This window comes from Cynara cardunculus, assembly GCF_001531365.2.
Source record: "Cynara cardunculus var. scolymus isolate 2C chromosome LG 13, CcrdV1, whole genome shotgun sequence".
Lineage (NCBI taxonomy): Eukaryota > Viridiplantae > Streptophyta > Magnoliopsida > Asterales > Asteraceae > Cynara > Cynara cardunculus.
The window spans coordinates 10,408,715-10,428,941 of record NC_037540.1 but is presented as its reverse complement, the minus strand read 5'-3'; the positions used below and the strand labels follow the sequence as shown (position 1 = coordinate 10,428,941).

General features: G+C 36.9%; 3 protein-coding genes across 4 annotated transcripts in view; 1 reads left to right on the top strand and 2 right to left on the bottom strand.

The window, feature by feature from the left end:
* LOC112524748 overlaps positions 1 to 257 on the bottom strand; it is a 14,396-nt gene extending 14,139 nt beyond the window's left edge. Inside the window, exon 1 of the mRNA XM_025134706.1 lies at positions 8 to 257. Within this exon, the coding sequence (XP_024990474.1) occupies positions 8 to 257 (250 nt within the window). The remainder of the gene's footprint in view (positions 1 to 7) is intronic.
* A 4,504-nt stretch (positions 258 to 4,761) lies between these two features.
* On the top strand, positions 4,762 to 9,747 carry LOC112524559 (double-stranded RNA-binding protein 2-like). Its single transcript, XM_025134432.1, has 3 exons — positions 4,762 to 5,155; positions 8,256 to 8,475; positions 8,670 to 9,747. Exons 1-3 carry the CDS (start codon positions 4,910 to 4,912, stop codon positions 9,494 to 9,496), a joined length of 1,293 nt encoding a protein of 430 aa, XP_024990200.1. The 5' UTR covers positions 4,762 to 4,909; the 3' UTR covers positions 9,497 to 9,747.
* A 63-nt stretch (positions 9,748 to 9,810) lies between these two features.
* On the bottom strand, positions 9,811 to 18,696 carry LOC112524558. 2 transcript variants are annotated; one of them, XM_025134430.1, is made up of 8 exons: positions 18,541 to 18,696; positions 16,676 to 16,753; positions 11,691 to 11,758; positions 11,458 to 11,598; positions 11,219 to 11,260; positions 10,541 to 10,656; positions 10,267 to 10,368; positions 9,811 to 10,190 (listed from the first exon to the last, which is right to left on the bottom strand). In XM_025134430.1, the coding sequence occupies exons 2-8, from the start codon at positions 16,750 to 16,752 to the stop codon at positions 10,062 to 10,064; spliced, it is 675 nt and encodes a 224-aa protein (XP_024990198.1). In that variant the 5' UTR covers position 16,753; positions 18,541 to 18,696; the 3' UTR covers positions 9,811 to 10,061. The 2 variants fall into 2 exon arrangements, with proteins under 2 accessions (XP_024990198.1, XP_024990199.1); XM_025134431.1 differs by having other exon boundaries at positions 9,811 to 10,184.
* Positions 18,697 to 20,227: the final 1,531 nt, after the last annotated feature.

Genomic DNA, 20,227 nt, shown 5'->3' with positions numbered 1-20,227 from the left:
GAATTGCATCTCTCCCAATCATCATAAGTTGGATCATCTTCTGCAGGTTTCTTTGTCCTCCCATTTACAAAACCTAATTTGTTCTTCACAGAAAGCGCCAAAGACATCGCACGCTTCCAGGCTCCAAAACTCTTTCCATCAAAGATCTTCGTGACCAGCATCGTTCCAGGATTATCGCTTTGACTCAGAAACAAAGGATTCGAATAAGCAGAGGCATTCATGTTCTTATTCGCTGTTTCTGTTTGTTTATCAGTCATATTGAGACTGACGAAGAAGAAAGAAGCAAGAACAAAATTGAACAGGAAGGAATTGAAATTGAAGAATGAAAAATGAGAAGAAAGTCAGATTTGATTGTGTTGCCCTGATACCATGTGAGACGAGAGCAGAGAGTAGAGAGAAATTAAGAGAAAAGAAAAAGTAGAAGCAGCTGTATATTTCTGTGTGTAATGAAAGTAAAAGGGAACAGTACTATTTATACAAGGGGAAACAAAACAGCCTAACTAATTAGAACTAACCAACATAAAATAATAACTAATTCTAATACCTTTTCTCATCAAAAACGGGTTTCATCCATCTCCATTGTCAAATTGTTTTGGCTGCAAAAAGAGTGGGTAGATTTCTGATGGGTTCCGTCTATCTCCATTGTCAAATTGTTGCAGGTTTCTTCTCTCTACCAAATTAAAGATCTAAATGGTGGGGAATTAGGTATTTGACAAGAGATAAGTTTTTTATTTTAGCTTTAGGGACGTTGGGGATTGTTTATTGACTTATTTCGGTATGATGTCGGTAATAAGTAATAAATCATTTTTAGTGTTTGAGCGAGAAAAAAAAATAATATTTGTATCGGTGCCAACCAGTAATAAAGAGTTTTTGATAAGTTATAAATACAGCTTTGAAATCTAAATTACATTTTAATCCTAAACTTAATAGAAGCTCCAATTGTCTTCTCCGACCAAATTGCACACTCTCCGAACACCTTTCTCCGCTCAAACTCAAAGTCTCCGAACAACTTCCTCCTTTCTCCGATAAATCATACCCAATGAATTAAAACTTAACAAAATAAAGAAAATCAAACCCAACCAAATCAAACAAAAAAATTAAACCCAAAATAAAATAAATTGCTTGAAGGAAACCCAGACCTGTTGAAGGAAACGATTACACTCGCAACAAATCAAACCCACAAAAAGTCACTTCTATATTGAAATCAAAATCAAATCATAGAACCCAAAAATAAATTCGAGGGTTCATAGTGGGTAAAACCACCCTACCAAAATTGCTCTTATTGATCAGCGGAACAGAGAATCGATTAGAGAAAAGTCATCGGTGGTGGTCATCATTGAAACAAAGGAAGGAGAGAGAGAAAGAGAGGGGGGGGGGAGGCAAGACCTGTGACTTCCTCGATTGCATATGCTACTGTTCGATGGTGGTGTTTAAAGATTTGGAAGTTATATGGAATAATGTCTTTTTTGGTCATTTTACATGAACAAACAAAATTTGTTAAACACTAAAAAACAACTTATCAGTTTTTACGTTTTGGTACCGTCATAAGCTAATCGAAACATTTTTTTATAGAACTCCGGTTTGACACCACATAAATTGATAAACACTTTTACAAAAAATAAAAATAAATAAGTTGTTAAAATAAGCAATCTCAAGCACTCCCTTAGACTAGAGTTTTTTCTTGTTCTGTATTTAGATTTAGGGTTTTTGATTTGGCTGGCTTGTATCTCAATTTTTTTTGAATAAATGTGCTTGTTCATCTTTATGTTGAATTCAACTAAAGAACTTGATAATCAACTGTGTTCAATTTTCTAGTTAAAGAAAGAATTTGTGTTTATTCATCTTTATCTTAAATGTGTATTCAATTTATGGGTTACAAATTTGTTTGATATCGGTGGTGATTCACAATAGGGACAATTTGCCCCTGTGATTATGTGGTTTGTTTTGGTTTTGCAGGTCGATTGCATCAGAGGAAAGGGGTGGGATTTGGGTTGCAGGTTCAGGGGATGCTATAGAGAAAATCATAGGTTGAAGTTGAGGGCATGCTAAGAGGAAAACAACAGGTTGCAGATCTTCTGTTAGAGGAAGGAGACATCATCCTCGCCGGAGTTACGAGGAAGAAGGCAGGCATGAAAAAGGGAAAATCACCAAAATAACCGGTTTATGCGTAATGTATTAACAAAATGTCACTTTTCAACGTATTGTCACAAAATAACCGCCAGGATCGCCCTGGGGGTGATTTGACCTCTAGCGACGAAATGGGTCCCACATGTATCTGATGTGAGGGATAAAAATCAGTTATTTATCTGAAAAAAGGGGATCGCCCCCACCTACCCAGGATCGCCCCCAGGGGCGATTTGACCCATATTTTGTCCTTTAGTCCGGACATTCTATGACACACCGATTTGACTATTTAGAGGTGTTTTCTGAGGCATTGGGGCGATTTTGGTCCTATATAAATGTTCTAGTAATAATATATATGTTTTACAGAAAGTCTTAGAGACTCGTTCCTCCTCACAAAATATCACTATATATAGCTTGTGACCTATCATTCATTTTCCTCCACACCTCACTTCTACTATCATATCTTCTAAATTGACAAAGGAAAAAACGAAGGTTTCAAACAATTCTACTCTCATAACCCTTAACTTTTAAACACAATCTACCATCACAATATTCGTCATAAAGTTGCCATTAACTTGTTAAATCATGTATGACAATATTCGTCATAAAAGCTTACAAGATTCTACTGGAAAGCCTGACCTCTACCCCCTATTTATGCACTATTGCCCCTACCCTATAGTTGTCATAGTGTTGTAAAATCGTGTCATAAAGTTGTCATGAACTTGTTAAATCCTGTATGACAATATTCGTTATAAAAGCTTACAAGATTCTACTGAAAAATCTGATCTCTACCTCCTAGATTGTGTTTAAGGGATACGGGTTGTGAGAGTAGAAGTGTTTGATTTTATAGAGAAAGACCACAACACACACACATTATATATATATATATATATATAGACACATACACACACACACAACATTTGGTCCTAAAACAGACAAAATGTCAGTCAAAATCGTTTTCTGTTTATTGAAAAACACTCATTAATCGTCAAATCAGTGAGTCATAGGATGTTCTCACTAGAGGACAAAATAGCAGTCAAACTTTGGTCAAATCACCCCGGGGGTGATCCTAGGGTAGGTGGGGATGATCCTCATTTTTCAGATAAATATCTAATTTTTGTCCCCTAAATCAGATAATGTGGAACCCCTTTTGTACTTTTTTGGGTAAATCGCCCCCATATGATTAAATCACCCCGGGGGCAATCCTGGTGGTTATTTTGTGACGATATGTTGAGAAGTGACTATTTTGTTAATACATTACGTATAGACCGGCTATTTTGGTGATTTTTCCCATGAAACACACACACACACACACACACACATATATATATATATATATAATATAGAAGGGGAAAGATCGTGTAAGAAGGAGAGTTAAAGATAAGCGTAATGAGGGATTTGAACCCTTGATCACTCTTAATCTTAAACTCATTTACAATTCACGTTTGATATGAAGATTGATCCGGTGCATCTCATCCTAATGTGCATTCAAGAGTGAAGATCATTTCTTACGCTTCTCACCTTTTAACTTTTTTTCATCGGAACTTAAACTTAATATACAATATAAAAATTGTATCAAACAATTTTTTTTATTTAATTTTTTTTAGCAAAAACATAAAATAAAATAAAAACTAGAATTTAGAGATTTTAAACGGAGTAATTAATGCAAGATCACTTTTAGAGCAAAATGTAAACCTGAAGGGTGCTTTTTAGAGTTGTCAAAGTTGAGGTCTCATTTTTAGACATTTTACTAAACCCAAGGACCAAAATAGAGTTTACTCATTATAATATTAAAATATTTAATACAATTTATAAAATATTATTTCAAACGTTCTAAAACGGAGATTTTGAGGATTTTTACTTCAACAAATTCTCTAAAATAGAGAATATAAGAAAGATGTTAAATTCTCCAAATTTGGAGAACTCTCCAAAAATAATTGTTTATGAAAAACAAATCATTTTTTATTTTCTCTACCAACAAGAATCTTTGAAATTAAATGCATAGAAAAAAGAAATAATATTTTAAAAAATGTATTAAATAATTTAATAATATAATTAATATTGTAATCTTTAAAAGTAAAAAAACTTCCGAAGATGAAAACAATTTTTTGTTTGAGATTTTAACTTTTAATTCTTATCTTGAAAAATCTATTTTTATTAATAAAAAGAATAACAAATTATTATCTTTCTTAAATAATCATTTTTGGAAAATTATTAAATTTTAAAGAATTTCACTATTTTTTCTTACTTTGTCTATTTTAATTTTTTTAAGAATATCTCTATTTTTAAATATTTTATTTTAAATATCTTTTAAAAATGGTCATAAATATATTAAATTTTATACCATAAAAGTTATAAACTTATAAAAAACTAATTTTATAATAATATGTTTTTAAAAATAAATAAGGATTAAAGTAATTAAAAAAATACAAAAATTATACAAATGAAAGTAGTTTTGTACTTGTAGGTTAATCGGCCACACGGCGCACCCCATCTCATTCAGCACATACCTACATACACTCTCTCTTCTCATACTTCAACAAAATCTCTCTGCTCTCTCTCTCTCTCTCTCTCTCTCTCTATATATATATATATATTGATACATATATATACACACACATGCATTGTTGTTGAAATCAAAACCCTAGATAACTCTGGATACCGATCCTAGCAATTTCGGATCGAAGTTGGTGATCGGCATTACCGGTAAACGGTTTGATTGAAGTTAATAGAACTGGGATTTTGGGGGTTTTTATTTTGCTTGTGATCGATTTTAGAGAAAGAGATGTATAAAAACCAGCTACAAGAGCTGGCACAGAGGAGCTGCTTTAATTTGCCGTCCTATACGTGCATAAGAGAAGGTCCAGATCACGCGCCGCGGTTTAAGGCGACTGTTAACTTTAACGGCGAGACGTATGACTGCCCTAACTACTGCATGACGCTGAGACAGGCGGAGCACTCCGCCGCTGAGGTGGCTCTCAATGCACTTGCTACCGGTGGTGCCTCTAATTCTTTGGCTGCCAGAATACTGGTGAGTACTTGTTTTTTATTGTTTGCAAGGTTTGTTCTTGCACCTTCAATTTGGGAGTTTGGTTCCTTTTAAGAGATTGACAGCCATTTCCTGCACATTTGCTATTCGTTCTTGCTCATAATCAAGAATTTATTTGGCTCTTTACCTCTTTTTCTTTGCCCCTAATAGATTTGCAAAAAAATTGACTTCTTTTTCTTGTTGAGACAAACTGGAAAGAAATCAAAAGAATTTAGGGGAGTGCAATAATCAATTACAACAAATTGCAAATAGAAACCAACTGCAAATGCACAAAATTGATATGGTTTTTAGTTCAAGGGTTTTCATTTATTTATTTATGGAATTATGGCTATGCTCAAGCCTCAAATTGAGGTGCAAAAATGAACAATGGGAATGCAAAAATCAGCTCCTTTTATTTTCTTCAACGACGTTTTTAATTGATGATTAGTTAGCTTGAGTTTGTGGTTGTGTAATATTTGTTATCTCAATTTTAGAAACAATTAAAAAATATATCCAAAATTGGCACTGCCATGGAAAAAGGAAACCTTCCTTTGTTGTTTTATGGAACTTCTCATTTTTGTTAGTTTTGTAGCATCACAACACCATCCATGTCCAAAATTCCTTTGAAAATCCACTTCTTGATTTGCAACTATTGATTATTGATATTATGGTTGCTACCGTTATTCATATTGGATGGGCAGGAAGAAAACGTGATAACTGTTCTTTTCTGTATGCATTGGGTTATACTTCCTCTACAATTGTCATGAAGGGGATATGCATCTAGCAGTATGATTTAACATGGGGGTGTCTATGGCTCTATGCTGTTGCAGAAAAGAAGAATGGGTGTGTGTGTGCCTTTGTTCTCTTATACATGATTTGTTTTGTTAATTTTTTTTATCTAGGGATCTAGCAGAAGCATCGATTTATTTATTTGTTTGAATGTAGATAAAGTACACATGCTGATTCTAAATTTTAGTGTAGTTGTTAGAGCTTCTAATAATTAAAGTAATCTTCTGATGTTATGAAGTACATATAACATAAAACATTATACAATGGTGGAAAAGTGGAAATATTACCTCCAAGATGAAATAAGTTGTCCATCATCAACTCAGTCAGATCTTCTTGTTTGCCCGCTTTGATTAGGCTTCCTTAAACGGATTTGATCGGCATTTCGTACCTGCAGTCCTGCTTGATGAATGCAGGTTTGAAAAGTCAAGTAATACACTTGCTATTTTTTGAAGTGTTCAACAACCTAAGTAGCGGGGATGCTTATGCCTAAGAGGCTGTCAATAAACAAAGTGGTATTGATACCTAGGCAGAAGCTTAAGCAGACGTAAGTGGGAAATTTTGGAACACTGTTCTTATGTGATGATATGCTTATATTAACACCGTATATTACTATCCACGACAAGATGCTTTAGTTTTCACACAAACAATCATGTTTGTGATGCAGTGATTATGTGGTAAGAAATACCTGAGATGTAGTAGGTAGAAACTATCCTTGTACTTCGGGATTAGTTCTACAGAAAGATGGAGATATTTGAGGAGGGTGCATGTGTGGTTTAATTGGTGTCAAGCTTCATAAGTCTTGTTTGATCTAAAAGTTCTATCGAAACAAAAAGGTAAGTTCTATAGGGCAGCAACAATGCCTGCTATGATCAACAATACAAAATGTCAAAATGTTTGGTCACCAAAAACATGTACACAAGATGAGCTTGGCAGCAATGCAAATGCTAGAATGGATGTGTGGCAAACAGTGAGGGATATGATTCGAAATGACGCATACTAGAGAAAGTTTCCATGGAACTACTTGAGAACTTATGGCAAGACTTTTTGAGGTGGTTTGATCATCTGTAAAATGGACATTCAAATGTATTGATAGGTGAGGAGATTTGCACCAAGGGGAGGCTTTAGATAAGATTGACATGCCTAGAAACAATGTTGGGAGATTTGAAACCAAACCAAACAGGCCCAATATATCCCACCCAAATGTGCGGTGGGGGGGTTGAATGTAGACCTGACGTCCACCCAATGGGTAGAGCGGTTGTTTCTGTGAAGTCCCATGGCTTGTGCATAGTATGGTAAAAGACACTAAAGAAAGAACAAAAAATTGAAAACAAAAAAGGTAGTGCTGAGCTTTGAAAGGAAGCTAGAAGTAAGCAACTAAAAATCACAAGGAACGAACGACTGCACTGCACACCCCTGGTCTAACCTAGGATTCAGGGAGTTGGATGAGTAGTATTAAGGAGTTGACTTAGACAAGACTGCATAGAATGATGCTGCGCATGTCCACTTTATGTTTGTTTTTGGATTGCATCATCTGAGTCCAATTTCATTTTTAGCATTCCCAACTAGTTACCTAGAGTTGGTGTGTTTTTTTAGCTTAGAATCACATGTGGATATATTATAGGCTAGCCCCCTTGTTTATTTGTCGTAGCCTTTTCCCTTTTCTCATGCGTTTTTTCAGAAAGCATTTCAATTCAACAAGTTAATATGTTTCTGCTGACAAGCTCAAGTAATCTTTTGTTTTTACCTTTTGTGTTTTACATATTGATTTACCTAATTATCTCACTCATGTTGTCATGGATTCACACACGTCATGCACTCAAGGTTAAAATGAAGTTGTAAAACTCTTCTAAGTTCTAATTTGAATCCTTGATCACAAACTCTTTATATGAAATTAGTGTATATGAATTTTCTATTCCTAATATGAAGTTAAATTCTTTAATAACATTATCTCATCAAATAATAGTACACAACATATATGTATACATATGACATACACTTGCCTCCTTAGGAGGTTACGCCTTGAAAAAAAGCCGTGTCCTCGCCATGGCGCGTAGGGCTTGACTTTGCCGCAACCTCACGCCATTTAGAAACTTGGTTTTTTAGTACCTTTTCATGGTAATGTTATCTAATTGGCATATGCCACCATTTGTCATTAAATTTTTTAGCAAGTACTTGGCAACTGATTCACTGAACATATTTCTAAATGAATTTTGAGAGATGCTCATCCCTCTCAGGACCTGATACGTAACAAATGTGCAATTTCCATCGCAAACTTAACTTGCTTAAGAACTCTGCTAAACTTTCAAATGGACAGGATGAGACAGGGGTGTACAAGAACCTTTTGCAAGAGGTTTCTCAAAGAGTAGGAGCATCACTACCAACTTACACCACCTTCAGATCTGGCCTTGGCCATTTGCCTGTCTTCACCTGCACCGTAGAGTTGGCTGGTTGCATATTTACAGGCGAACAAGCAAAGAATAAGAAGCAAGCCGAAAAGAATGCAGCCATGTCAGCTTGGTTTTCTCTGAAACTTAGTAAGTCATCTGCTTTTAAGTATATAATATTTATATACAGCCAATACTCACTCACACTCCTCACCTTTGGTGTTTGAACCCTGGGCTCTACCGATAATCTGGGTACTGCTGGGCCAATGACCTAAGTCATCTGATTTTGTATCGAAGTCTGGGCCTACACACAAGACTGACACTCTTTCACTCTGTTTATATAGTGACCCACCACTCAGAAAGTCCGTATGTGCAAAAGGGGAACATCGAGGAGCAAGAGCACGTGACAGTCGCTCGTGCTTTACAGAAATTCAGATTAAAGGCAAGGATGTCTAACGTACCATTTCCAATCCGATTTCCAGCACCGAAACCAAAAGTAGTTTCTTCACAATCACCTCCATCCACAACTTCAAAAATCCTTCCTTTAATATGCCCCAAAACGACTCCTCGAAGTAGGCCTCATCTAACCACATTAAATGATGCCCAAACTTGCACAGAAACACCTCAATACAATAAATACATGCCCTCATTTATAAGCACCTCAACAAATGAGCCCCCTGAACACCCTACCGCATGCCGAACCCACAAGTTCCCTGCAGTTGAAGCAGCACCCTATGTTCCTGTGCGGCACTTGGGGGTGCATTGTGGAATGGCTCCACCTGTGACTATACGTAACGCCATTCCTGTTTTCTCTGCTCCACCACGTCCTCCTCCAAATATGGGTATAGCGCAGCCAAATCAGGTCCCTCCACAGTTTAGGATGCCAACCTTGCGTACTGCACCACCTCCGGTCACTATCCGGCAAGCTGTGCCCGTTTTCGTTTTCTCTGCTTCTAAAGCTTCCATCAAGCCAGTGACCACCGCTATGCCGCCAATGGAAGAGAAGGTAAATGTGGTGAATCCTGAAGATCCTCTGAATGCAGTCACTACTACTAAAGCACCATCACTAGAAGAGGAGACGGTAATTTCCACCAGCCCAGCAGACAGTTTGCAGATGGTAACGAATGATGAGAACAAATTGCAAGAGAAGTTGATTGAGCTAGAAATTTGATATCTTAGGTAGGATTTTGTACTGGATTTGATTCTTCTATATAAGCTCTTGTTTTTTCTGCAACTTAAAAATGTAGGCTTCCATGTTCTTGTTTAAAAGAGACATGCCCATTCGGCCTTAATTGTTGGACCTATGTTGGTTTTGTCTGTTCAAGGGTTGCCGGAAGTTTGATCAGGCGCTTAGGTCTAGGCGGCATCTGCGAGCAAAATTGTAGAATTTTTATTTGTACTATGATGTAAAAGGTTTAATGATCTGTTTGTTTTGTGCTTCGGAAACCTTACGATAATAATATGCAGATATCCAAACTTAACAGATGAAACAAGTTTTTTTCATTTAACTCGAAATGTCCATGAAATATTGAACCCAATTCATGCCAATCCAACAGTTTGTGGTTGTAGATTGTATCTGGTCTCATTTATCACCATTTCTGCTTTCAATTTCTATTTTCTTCAAATTGCACTACAGAACACAACTTCTATAATCTATTGTAGAGCCTGTTTCATATTTCTACCAAATGCCACTTGATACTGGGAAACCATGCAAAGATTGGAAACCATTTTTGGCATTATGGAATTAGTCTCCAAGCTTGATGCATAATCTCATCGTTCACGAAGGGGCGCAATGACCACATCAAGCAGTAACTCTCTATTTCTCCTGACGATGTCTTTAGATTAAGGGAAGAAACGATCTTTTCCTGCAATGTAAAATTTCCATTATACCCTTTCTAACGTATGTGAGGACGATACCAAACGAAAAAGAAGCTCAATCACCTGCATCACATAATCCTGCTTCACCATGCTATATACCACGGCTACCATGGTGGCATAATCAAGAACTTGAGGTTTCTCAGGCACAGATGATACCATTCCCTCCTACAGTAATATAATAGTATCAGGATCAATGTTATGTTTGCTGTTCTTCGTACCAGATTCAATCAAATAAAACAACTTTAAGGATTTCTCTATGAACATAAAACACGAGAATTGAAGAGCAGGGTGTGATGAAAAGAGTGATGGAAGAACAAAAAAAGTGACATGAAGTTACCTCACTGTAAGTAGCTGCCAAATCAGGACTACCTTCTTGTAAGGTTTCACTTGCAGTTTCTATTGCCAACTTTACATCCTCAACAAGGCATTCAAGTTCATTCATGATAACTTTCGCTGCAAATAAAGATTCCATTAGAAGCGCCAAATATTTATGCAAAATTCACCGTCAGAAAGTATGTTTTGTAGGGACAAACGTAAATGGAAGCATTTATACCCTCCCTTTTGTTCCATGAAAATTGCAACTATTCCTTTCTGGAAGGTCCAATTCATATTGCAACATTTTTCTGGAAAGTTCTCATCGACAAATTACTCATTTGCTCATATTATCATTTATAAATAAATTTACACTATTGAGTTTGGGTTTACAAGATTTCTTGGTTTATCTTTATGGAATGGCATTTTAGATATATGACAAACAAACAAAATATTTGTCATAAACTACGAATCAAGATTTCATGGTAGACTTAAAAAAGCATCATGTGTTCTATGTGCAAGATTGGGCTGAAAATTAATTATAGAGGTAAAAGCTGTCGATTAAAAACTGAAATTTACCAAAGAACAAGTAATTTAGAAGTTGCAAGAAACCAAAATACATGATGCATCTTCAGACACTTGCATTCAGCATAAGAAGACTGTGAAGAACGAAAGCAGCAGCAATTCTAGGTATGAATGTTACCTTTACTCATATCATTCAACAGTTGAACATGGCTCGTATTCACTTCTGTATGCACATCACCAAAAACCGAAGAAAAAGAAAGTTAGACTATCATGTTTCATTAAAGAGCGAATAAAAATTGTATTACATAATGCAACACTTACATATACATAGATTCACAGAAATACATATGGAAGAATATATTTTTTATCCACCACTCTTGCAGAAACATCGAGTCTGAACATTTAACAATCACTTACACTTGTTGAGATTTTCTGCCTTATTGGTAGCGTGTGTGCATCCAGCCTTAATGTAAGACTGAATCCTCTCAGTTTCGTTAGCTCTAATGACCTTCTGAAAGAGTTCTGATGTCTTGTCAATAGAGGGTCTGCGGATGAACTCTGCACGAGACCATGGAGATCCAATATCTTAATAAGATCAAATTACCTCGCTATACCATCTGCAAAAAGACTAAGAAATCAAAGAAATTCACCAAGCGCTTGACGAAAGCTAACAAGATATCTATTCCCTGCAGCAGCTTGCTCCTCAAATTTTGCAACCCTGCCATGAAAGTTTCATGATGAAACTATGTATTAGAAATTAAGTGTGATATATATACATAATTCTATTAGAGGGTCTAGAGTGTAAATGTATCTCTTATATATATCACTGATTGTAATCGTGATTCATATATATACAACACACAAATTACCTAGTTTATCTTGGTATCAGAGCCGGTCCTAGACACCCTACAACTGCCGACCACCCTCTGCCATCACAAGGCAACCCTAAAGCTACCGCACCCGTCTTCTTGTAACCCTACGGCTGCCGCACCTTTATGTCTATCAATGACAACTATTGCAGCTTTCACTCCAACCGAGAAAACCACCCATAACTCCCACAAGTGTTTGGCTTCAATTTATCACCAAACAACTATGGCCATTGGAAGGCAATGGTTCAACCGTTCCTTGTTACAAACAACCTGTTCGGCTATGTTGATGGCACCATTCCCTGTCCACCGATGACTATCTCATCATCATCATCATCTGGAAAAGGTGCCGACGGCACCACAGTGCCGCCACCACAATCAAATCCTAACTACACAACATGGGTTTCCAATGATGCACACATACGGATGCTGATTATTTCTACAATCTCTGAGGCGTCGTTCCAACACGTTCAAGGACTTACCTCCCGTGATCTTTGGCTGTCTCTTGAACGTGCTTATGCTCCTCACACATCATCAAGGGAATACACCCTAAAAATTCAACTTCTTAAACTAGAGATGAAGCCTGATGAAACCTCCTCCGCATACCTGAGCTCAGGAATATGCTGATGCTCTCGCCAATATAGGCGAACCAATGAAAGAAAAAGATTTGGTGATGCTCGTTATCTCAGGTCTTAGAGAAGAATACAACGGGCTGAAGCCAACACTCCTTGGTCGCCAATTCCCAACTGACTTTGAAGAACTTCATGGCCTGCTATCATAGCATGACTATATGATCAAGAAATCTACAATTGACATCTCTCCGCCTCAAGCATTCACGACTATCACGAATAACCGCAACTCAGCGGTTCCTGGTGCCACCTCGTCTACTCCTCAACCGGATCAACTTCAAGCTATTCAGCGGCTTCTGTCATAATTTGGTCTTCAAGTTCAGCCTATTAATGCACAGCCTGCCCAGACCTTTTACACCAACAGATCTGGGAATAACCGTGGCCGTGGCAGTGATTCTAGATGCGGACGAGGAAACTACAACAACATAAGTCAAGGAGGAGGTAACCGTAATCAATTTAGTTGGCCTTCTAATCAAAACACTGTTTCTGGCACATGCAACAGGTGTGGGATTGCCCTAATCGCGACCCTGCTCCTATGAGGACGAAACAGCCACCTTCTGCCAACTTTACAGATTACCGGTCACAAGCTTGGCTTCCGGATACCGGCTCTAGCCATCATGTTGCACCGGACCTATCTAGCTTCGATAACTCTGAGGCCTACTACGGTGAGGACAAGCTTCACGTTAGCACTGGTAAGGGTTTACATTCTACACATTGGTTCCTCACAACTTTATTCACCAAACAAAACCTTTTCCCTTAAAGCCATACTACACGTATCTGACATAAAACAGAACTTATTTTATGCTCAAAAATTATGTTTTGATAATCATGTGTGTTCTGAATTTCACTCTACTTTCTTTGTTGTGAAGGACAAGTTTACACACATTATCCTCCTCACGGGTCCAAGTAATGGTTGTCTCTACTCCTTCCGTCCCCCTCAGCCTCAACCTATTCAAAAAATGTCATTTTCTACCGTACGTGCCTTTTCCACCACATGGCACCAAAGACTTGGACATCCACATCCACAGCTTTTGAAGTCCATGTTGTCTAAATAAAATTTACCTTTACAAAATAAATGTGCTAGTACTTTTTGTGATTCATGTTTTGTTGGCAAATCGTCTAAACTTCATTTGTTACCATCTACTTATAAAAGTTTCGCACATTTTGGATTTAGTTTTCTGTGATGTATGGGGGTCCGCTCCTGTTCCTTCTTTTGATGGTCACAATTATTTTCTGATGTGTGTTGATCATTACTCCAGATTTATGTGGATTTTTCCATTAAAACTAAAATCTGATGTTTATGCCACTTTTAAACGATTCCTTGCAATGGTTGAAAGACATTTTCAAACCAAACTGAAATCTCTCCAAACCGACTGGGGAGGCGAGCTTCAAAATCTCTCCCAATTCTTCTCTCCTCTCGGCATTACCCATCGCCTCTCATGTCCACATACGCGCGAACAAAATGGCTTTGTTGAACGACGACATCGACATGTTGTTGAAACCGGTCTTACTTTACTTGCTAAATCCCATGTTCCATAACGGTTTTGGCATTTTGCTTTTGACACCACAGTTTATCTTATTAATTGAATTCCATCCAGAACCAACTCAAACACCTCAGCCTTTGAACATGTGTTCAAGCACAAACCCGATTTTTCCTTTCTTCGGGTTTTTGGATGCCAATGCTACCTTCATCTCCGTCCATACAATAAACACAAAATGGACTTCCGCTCTACACCTTGTGTGTTCCTTGGTTACAACACCGCTCATCATGGCTATCGGTGTTATAACCCACAGTCTGGTCGTTTTTACGTGGCCCGTCATGTTCGATTTAATGAACAATCATTTCCTTTCCAAACATCTCCTACACCTACTCCTACTCCAATCATTCCAAATCCTTACGTCTCCACCTATCCCAAATCTGACCTACCACCCACCTATTCATCCTCCACAGGACCTAATGCACATTTTGCTCCACCAGAACCGACACCCTCAACAGTACCTATTGTGCAATCTGTCCCAGAAGAAACAACACCTACCACCACCATTCCTAATGACCACCCCACGGCCCAACCACCCCTCATTCACACCTATCACCATCTTTCCAAAGTCACCGGACAAACCCGATCATGTTTGCCTACTTCACAAATCCTTATATGGATTAAAGCAGACCCCTAGAGCGTGGTTTTCATTGACTTTCTACGGTCCTTCATTCTCTTGGCTTTCAAGGCTCTAAAACGGACCCTTCCTTGTTTATTTACTCCCACAGGGGCACCATTTTATACATGCTAGTCTATGTTGATGACATTTTTTTGACTAAAAACAACCCGGAGGCTATTGACAAAGTGGTATAACGTCTTAGCCAATCCTTTGTTGTTCAAGATATGGGTCGCTTGTCTTATTTTCTCGGTATTGAAGTAACCAGGGTAATGATATGATTCTATTACAACGGAAATACATCCTTGAACTCTTGCAATGCGCAGGCTTGTCTAATGCTAAACAGGCTTCATCTCCTATGACCACTAATGCTAATCTTGCTCTTGGTGATAATGCTACGCTTGCTGATCCCGTCAAGTACCGCCAAATTGTGGGTGCCCTTCAGTATGTGACATTGTCTCGTCCGGATATTACTTTTGTGGTCAACAAAGTATGCCAATTTATGCACTCCCCCACTGAAAATCATTGGACGGCAGTCAAACGAAATCTTTGTTACTTGCCAGGGCACTGCTGACTATGGTTTACGAATCATGCATGATTCAGGCACAATCCTTCATGCCTACACTGATTCTGCTTACAACTCCCTGGCTGGCTTCTCCGATGCTGACTGGGCTGGTTACCCCGACGACTGTAGATCCACTGGAGAATATGCTATATATCTTGGTTCAAACCTAGTATCATGGTCTGCACGAAAACAAAGGACTGTCTCTCGGTTGTCAACAGAGTCTGAATATAAGGCTCTAGCCGATACTGTTGCTGAGCTCACATGGCTCCAAACATTGTTGTGCGAAATCCAGGTTCCTGTGAAGTCGGTTCTTACCTTATGGTGTGATAATCTTGGTGCTACGTATCTTTCAGCTAACCCCGTCTTTCGTGCCCATACCAAGCATGTAGAAGTTGACTTTCACTTTGTTCGAGAAATAGTTGCGCAACGGAAGCTTTCAGTTTAGTTTATATCTACAGATGGTCAGATTGCAGATGTGTTCACCAAGCCGTTACCTTCACAACGATTTCTCCAATTACGGTCCAAGCTACAGGTCGGTCCCCATCCTTAGCTTGAGGGGGAATATTAGACAATTAAGTGTGATATATATACATAATTATATTAGAGGGTCTAGAGTGTAAACGTATCTCTTATATATATATATATAACCCTGATTGTAATCATGATTCATATATATACAACACACAAATTACCAAGTTTATCTCTGTGTTAGATCAGACAAGGCCATCGAACATCACATCTGATATAACTCAAATAGTGAACACATGTTTTTGTTTTCTTAAAACTCGTTTCTTAACAAGGGAAACATCAAAATCAAGTGTACAAATATCGATTATTAGATTTTGTAAGCCGTCTTTGGTTTTTTGCAAAATTACATGGTTCCAAAACACAGGCTTTCTATCTGAATTGCACTTTTTTAACAACATAGACAAACAACCAAAACATAAAACTTCTTCAAATGATAGCAAGTATGTATCCACAATAGACAAATTAAAATTTGTCAAGGACATATATAGATCTAAGGTATGAGACAAAATGTAACTGTAGGGATAGTGGGTAACTAAGAAAACATTGATTGTTGGAACTTGAAAGTACCATAAACTGGAAATTTAATGAGTCAAATAACAAAATTATGCCATTATGCATCCAAAATTCACTTACACTAATTTTAGATGGATATATGAATCCTTCCATTCGGTAACTTTTTTGTCCTTTTACTGCTTCAATGGCGCTATTGATACAAACATGATTTGTGGTGACGGTTTTATTTGGAAAAAAGTTTCCCTTTACCTCCAAAATGCAGAACATAAAAACAAAGATGACCTTTCAATGGATTTATTAGAGATGCTAGAATTATATAGATTATTATGCATATCCTTATTTCATGAGATAGTGAGATACATAAAAAACACTAGATCAACCTTTCCATGAAATGTGAAAATATCTGGAGAACTTTCCCATCTATTTCAGTGCTCAATCTAGTTTCTTCTGTTCCCATTCTGCAAAAATAGTTGAAAAGCCAAACAATATGAAGTCTTTATCACATGTTAACAACCAATACTAGAACAAGTGAACAACTCTAGTCAGGAGCACCCAAACAGGGGAAATAGAAAAGAGGAGATGGAACCTTCACCCATTCCCCAACATTCATGATGGACAACAGAAATAACAAAATGCACTACAAGCATGCACCAAAATAATAGAGACAATTCCACTTTAAGAAACTAACTCATGTTCAGCTAAATAAAAATTAGACACAACTTTCATATGTATTTAACTCGAGTAACTGAATCCTGTAGTTGGAATTTGACGAATTTGTATCAAAATTGTCCCTCTCACTCAAATAGATGATGATAATATTTTTGGGAACATGTCCTTAGGAACATTGTTGGTGTCATTTATAAAATAATTTGAATGTTTCTTTAAACCAAATGATAGTATAATGTTTAAGTTGTATCATCTTTGTGACAAAATATCAGTACAAAGTTAAACACCGCATGCATCCTTCCCGATAGCATGAGTAACATTTATTTTGAATAGAGAGAGCATGTGATAGCACATACCCTGTATGATGTAACATACATAAAAAGCTTGCCCTCTAAGAGCTTGTCTTTCCTAATTACAGGAGAACACCAAAAAAAGGTTAAAAACATGAGGTCCATTGCCCTTGTAGAACTGTTGACATCGACAAACAACTGGTTCAACAAGGTCGCATTTGCATCATGCTCCTTTTGGTCAAAAAAGGGGGCTACAATTTGATTATTTTATGTTAACCCTAGGACTATTCAAATGCCAGATTGATATGGATATTTTTCAAATTTGATACCAAGATTCTATATTTATATTTCCAGGAAGCATGATTTCATTTTCCTATAGGAAGGTAAAAAAAAAAAGCACCTGGTGTAAGCCTTCTTTCTTTGAAGGGTTTGTACACCAAAATTTAATAGGTTTTCAAATCAATGATCCTTTAGTAGAACCCATTGATTTACTCACTCGGGAGCTCTTTTTATCCAAAACCTAACAGTTTCACCTTTAAATCCAACACTTGGAACATAGTTGACGTTGGATACAATAATATAACATAAGAACCTTTACAAGTTCAGAAACACTCGGTTAGTACCCCAATAATTTCAATTAAACAAGTGGGTTTGTACCAGTTGATGGAGATGTTCAGGAACAGGAGTTTACTCTGTTAAAGATGCTCTCTTTTGGGACACTTTTGAATCTTTAAAAATTCCAATTAGGGACCTGAAGCTGTAGTCCTTAGAACTCCATCAATTAGGGCTACTCGGGGTTCTTTAACTCAAAATTTTGATTGATCAATATGACTTCGAAGTAGATACCTATTATTATTATTATATTTCACAAATCCAATGACAATAATAACAGTCATAAAAAAAGCTTTTGCAGTTGTGCTTACAAATAGAACCAAACAATAACATGGATATTACCAATACAACTAGAAGAAGGTGGATAACCATACAAAGCTCAAAAACCAAAAATCAGCAAATATCGATTAATGACCATGGTTTTCCCTTCATATTCAAACAAAGCTCACAAACTAAAAACCCCAAATCGCCCAAAAAAGAAAAGAAACGAAGGATAAGAACCAACATTTGACAACGCTCTCAATCACCCAAAAAATTGCAAATAAAAAACTCTGGTACTTGAAAAACAAGATAAGCATGGGATCATACACATCCAGCATAAAAGACATAAATTATTATTCATTAAAAAAACCCAAATCTTGAAGCCTTTACATACAAACGAGAGACAATGATCATACCTGGAGACCGACGAGGATGAGAGCAATAGAACGACGGCGAGAGAACGAGAATCGACAGGACGAGCTTCCAGTCAGAAAAGAAGAGAGACGGATTAACGCAGTGTTCGAAATTGGGAGGAAAAAGAACGCCGCAAATTTTTGATTCTGTGTTTGAGTATGGGTGTCAGTTTACCATAACAAACCATATCAATTTTTGTATCAACGGTATCAATTTCGATCAGAAATTATTCCGGTACGGTAGTGGTAATAAGCTTTTTTTTGTTTTAATGTCGGGGTAAACAACTTATATCGGTTTGACATCGGTAATAAGAAGTTTTTGAATAAATTTAACTCTTCTAACTTATAATAGGTTAATAAATGTTTTTGTAAAAAAACATAAGTTGTTTTAAATAAGCAATTTCAAACACCTCCTAAACTTGGTTAATACGTGGTATTAGAAGTACTAGGTACTCATGATAAATTGATAATACGACACCGTACTGATTTATTTATTTATTAATTAAAGTTTAATTAGTAACACAATATATTTTGGTTATAAATTTTAAGTTATCTAGTTTTAAATTTTGCTAAATTATAATAGGAATGGATATATAGAATTTGATTGAATTCATTTGTCTAACTCTAATAATCTTAACAACTCGTCCACACCTCCATGGGCCATCGACACTCTTTAATTGTAATTTGTAGTAGACTATTAGTGAATGCTTGTATTATATGAAGATTATTTGAATGCTTATATAGGTAAGGATAAGTGGTACAACACATATCAACATGTTATATGAATGTTCGATTGTTTTAGTGTATCTAGATCTAATTGGTAATTAAAGATGTCAATTAAATAAATTTCTAATTTCAACTTTTCCAATGTTGGTACAAATACCGTACCAACATGTACCAACCGAAAAAGTTGGTACCGAGTATAGTTAGTTGGTACATGGTATAAAATTTTGCATACTGATTATAATTGGTTGATACATGATACATGGACAAAAAAAATCATGGTACCGTACCATCTTCACCCCTATGTTTGAGGGTGAATGGAAGGTTCTGGTTGGTTTTCGATTAACGGGTTGTTTGGTTCACTCATGCGGATTAGTTTTTGAGAAAATTTTTGTTTGGAATGTTTTTTGATTGATCAAATTAGCGTGTTTTTAATTGGAAGGACATGTTTGGGGGGAAAAACTTGTTTTTTCCCATACAACTCCTAAAAGTTTACTGAATAAGCCATTTTTATATAATTAAATCACTGTCAAACAAAGAAAACATAACATAACATAGTCAGAAGTCCTGTTGGTCTAAAAATATCCATCTGCTCTCTTAAAACATACAATGTCCACCAAATCCAAATCAAGCAAAAGATACACAGACTGTGTCATGAAAGTTGAGAAGTTGTATACACATGGCTTAGGGTGCGTTTGGTATGTGGAACAGGGTGGGACAGGACAGAACAGGACACATTTGTCCCATGTTTGGTGTGTTTCTAAGTGGAACTAAGTGGAACTAAGTAGAATAAGAATGGGACACGCGAGTTCTACCTAATACCCTGGAACTAAGTGGAACTCAAACTTATTTCCCTCAATACCCTTTTCCCTTTCACCCGGCTTCTTCACAAAACATAAGACAGCCTCCATCGCTCCTCCTCCATTGCTTCCTCATCGACAGCGAGCAGACCATCGACGGCGACCAG

Excerpts from the sequence above, each read along its gene's own strand:
- LOC112524559 (XM_025134432.1), top strand. The coding sequence starts at position 4,910 with ATGTATAAAAACCAGCTACAAGAGCTGGCACAGAGGAGCTGCTTTAAT. Across the intron at positions 5,156-8,255 it reads CTTTGGCTGCCAGAATACTG|GATGAGACAGGGGTGTACAA; the intron begins GTGAGTACTTGT and ends TCAAATGGACAG. Across the intron at positions 8,476-8,669 it reads TTGGTTTTCTCTGAAACTTA|TGACCCACCACTCAGAAAGT; the intron begins GTAAGTCATCTG and ends CTGTTTATATAG.
- LOC112524558 (XM_025134430.1), bottom strand. The coding sequence starts at position 16,752 with ATGGGAACAGAAGAAACTAGATTGAGCACTGAAATAGATGGGAAAGTT. Across the intron at positions 11,759-16,675 it reads TTTTCACATTTCATGGAAAG|GGTTGCAAAATTTGAGGAGC; the intron begins GTTGATCTAGTG and ends CTTTCATGGCAG. Across the intron at positions 10,369-10,540 it reads TGGCAGCTACTTACAGTGAG|GAGGGAATGGTATCATCTGT; the intron begins GTAACTTCATGT and ends ATATTACTGTAG.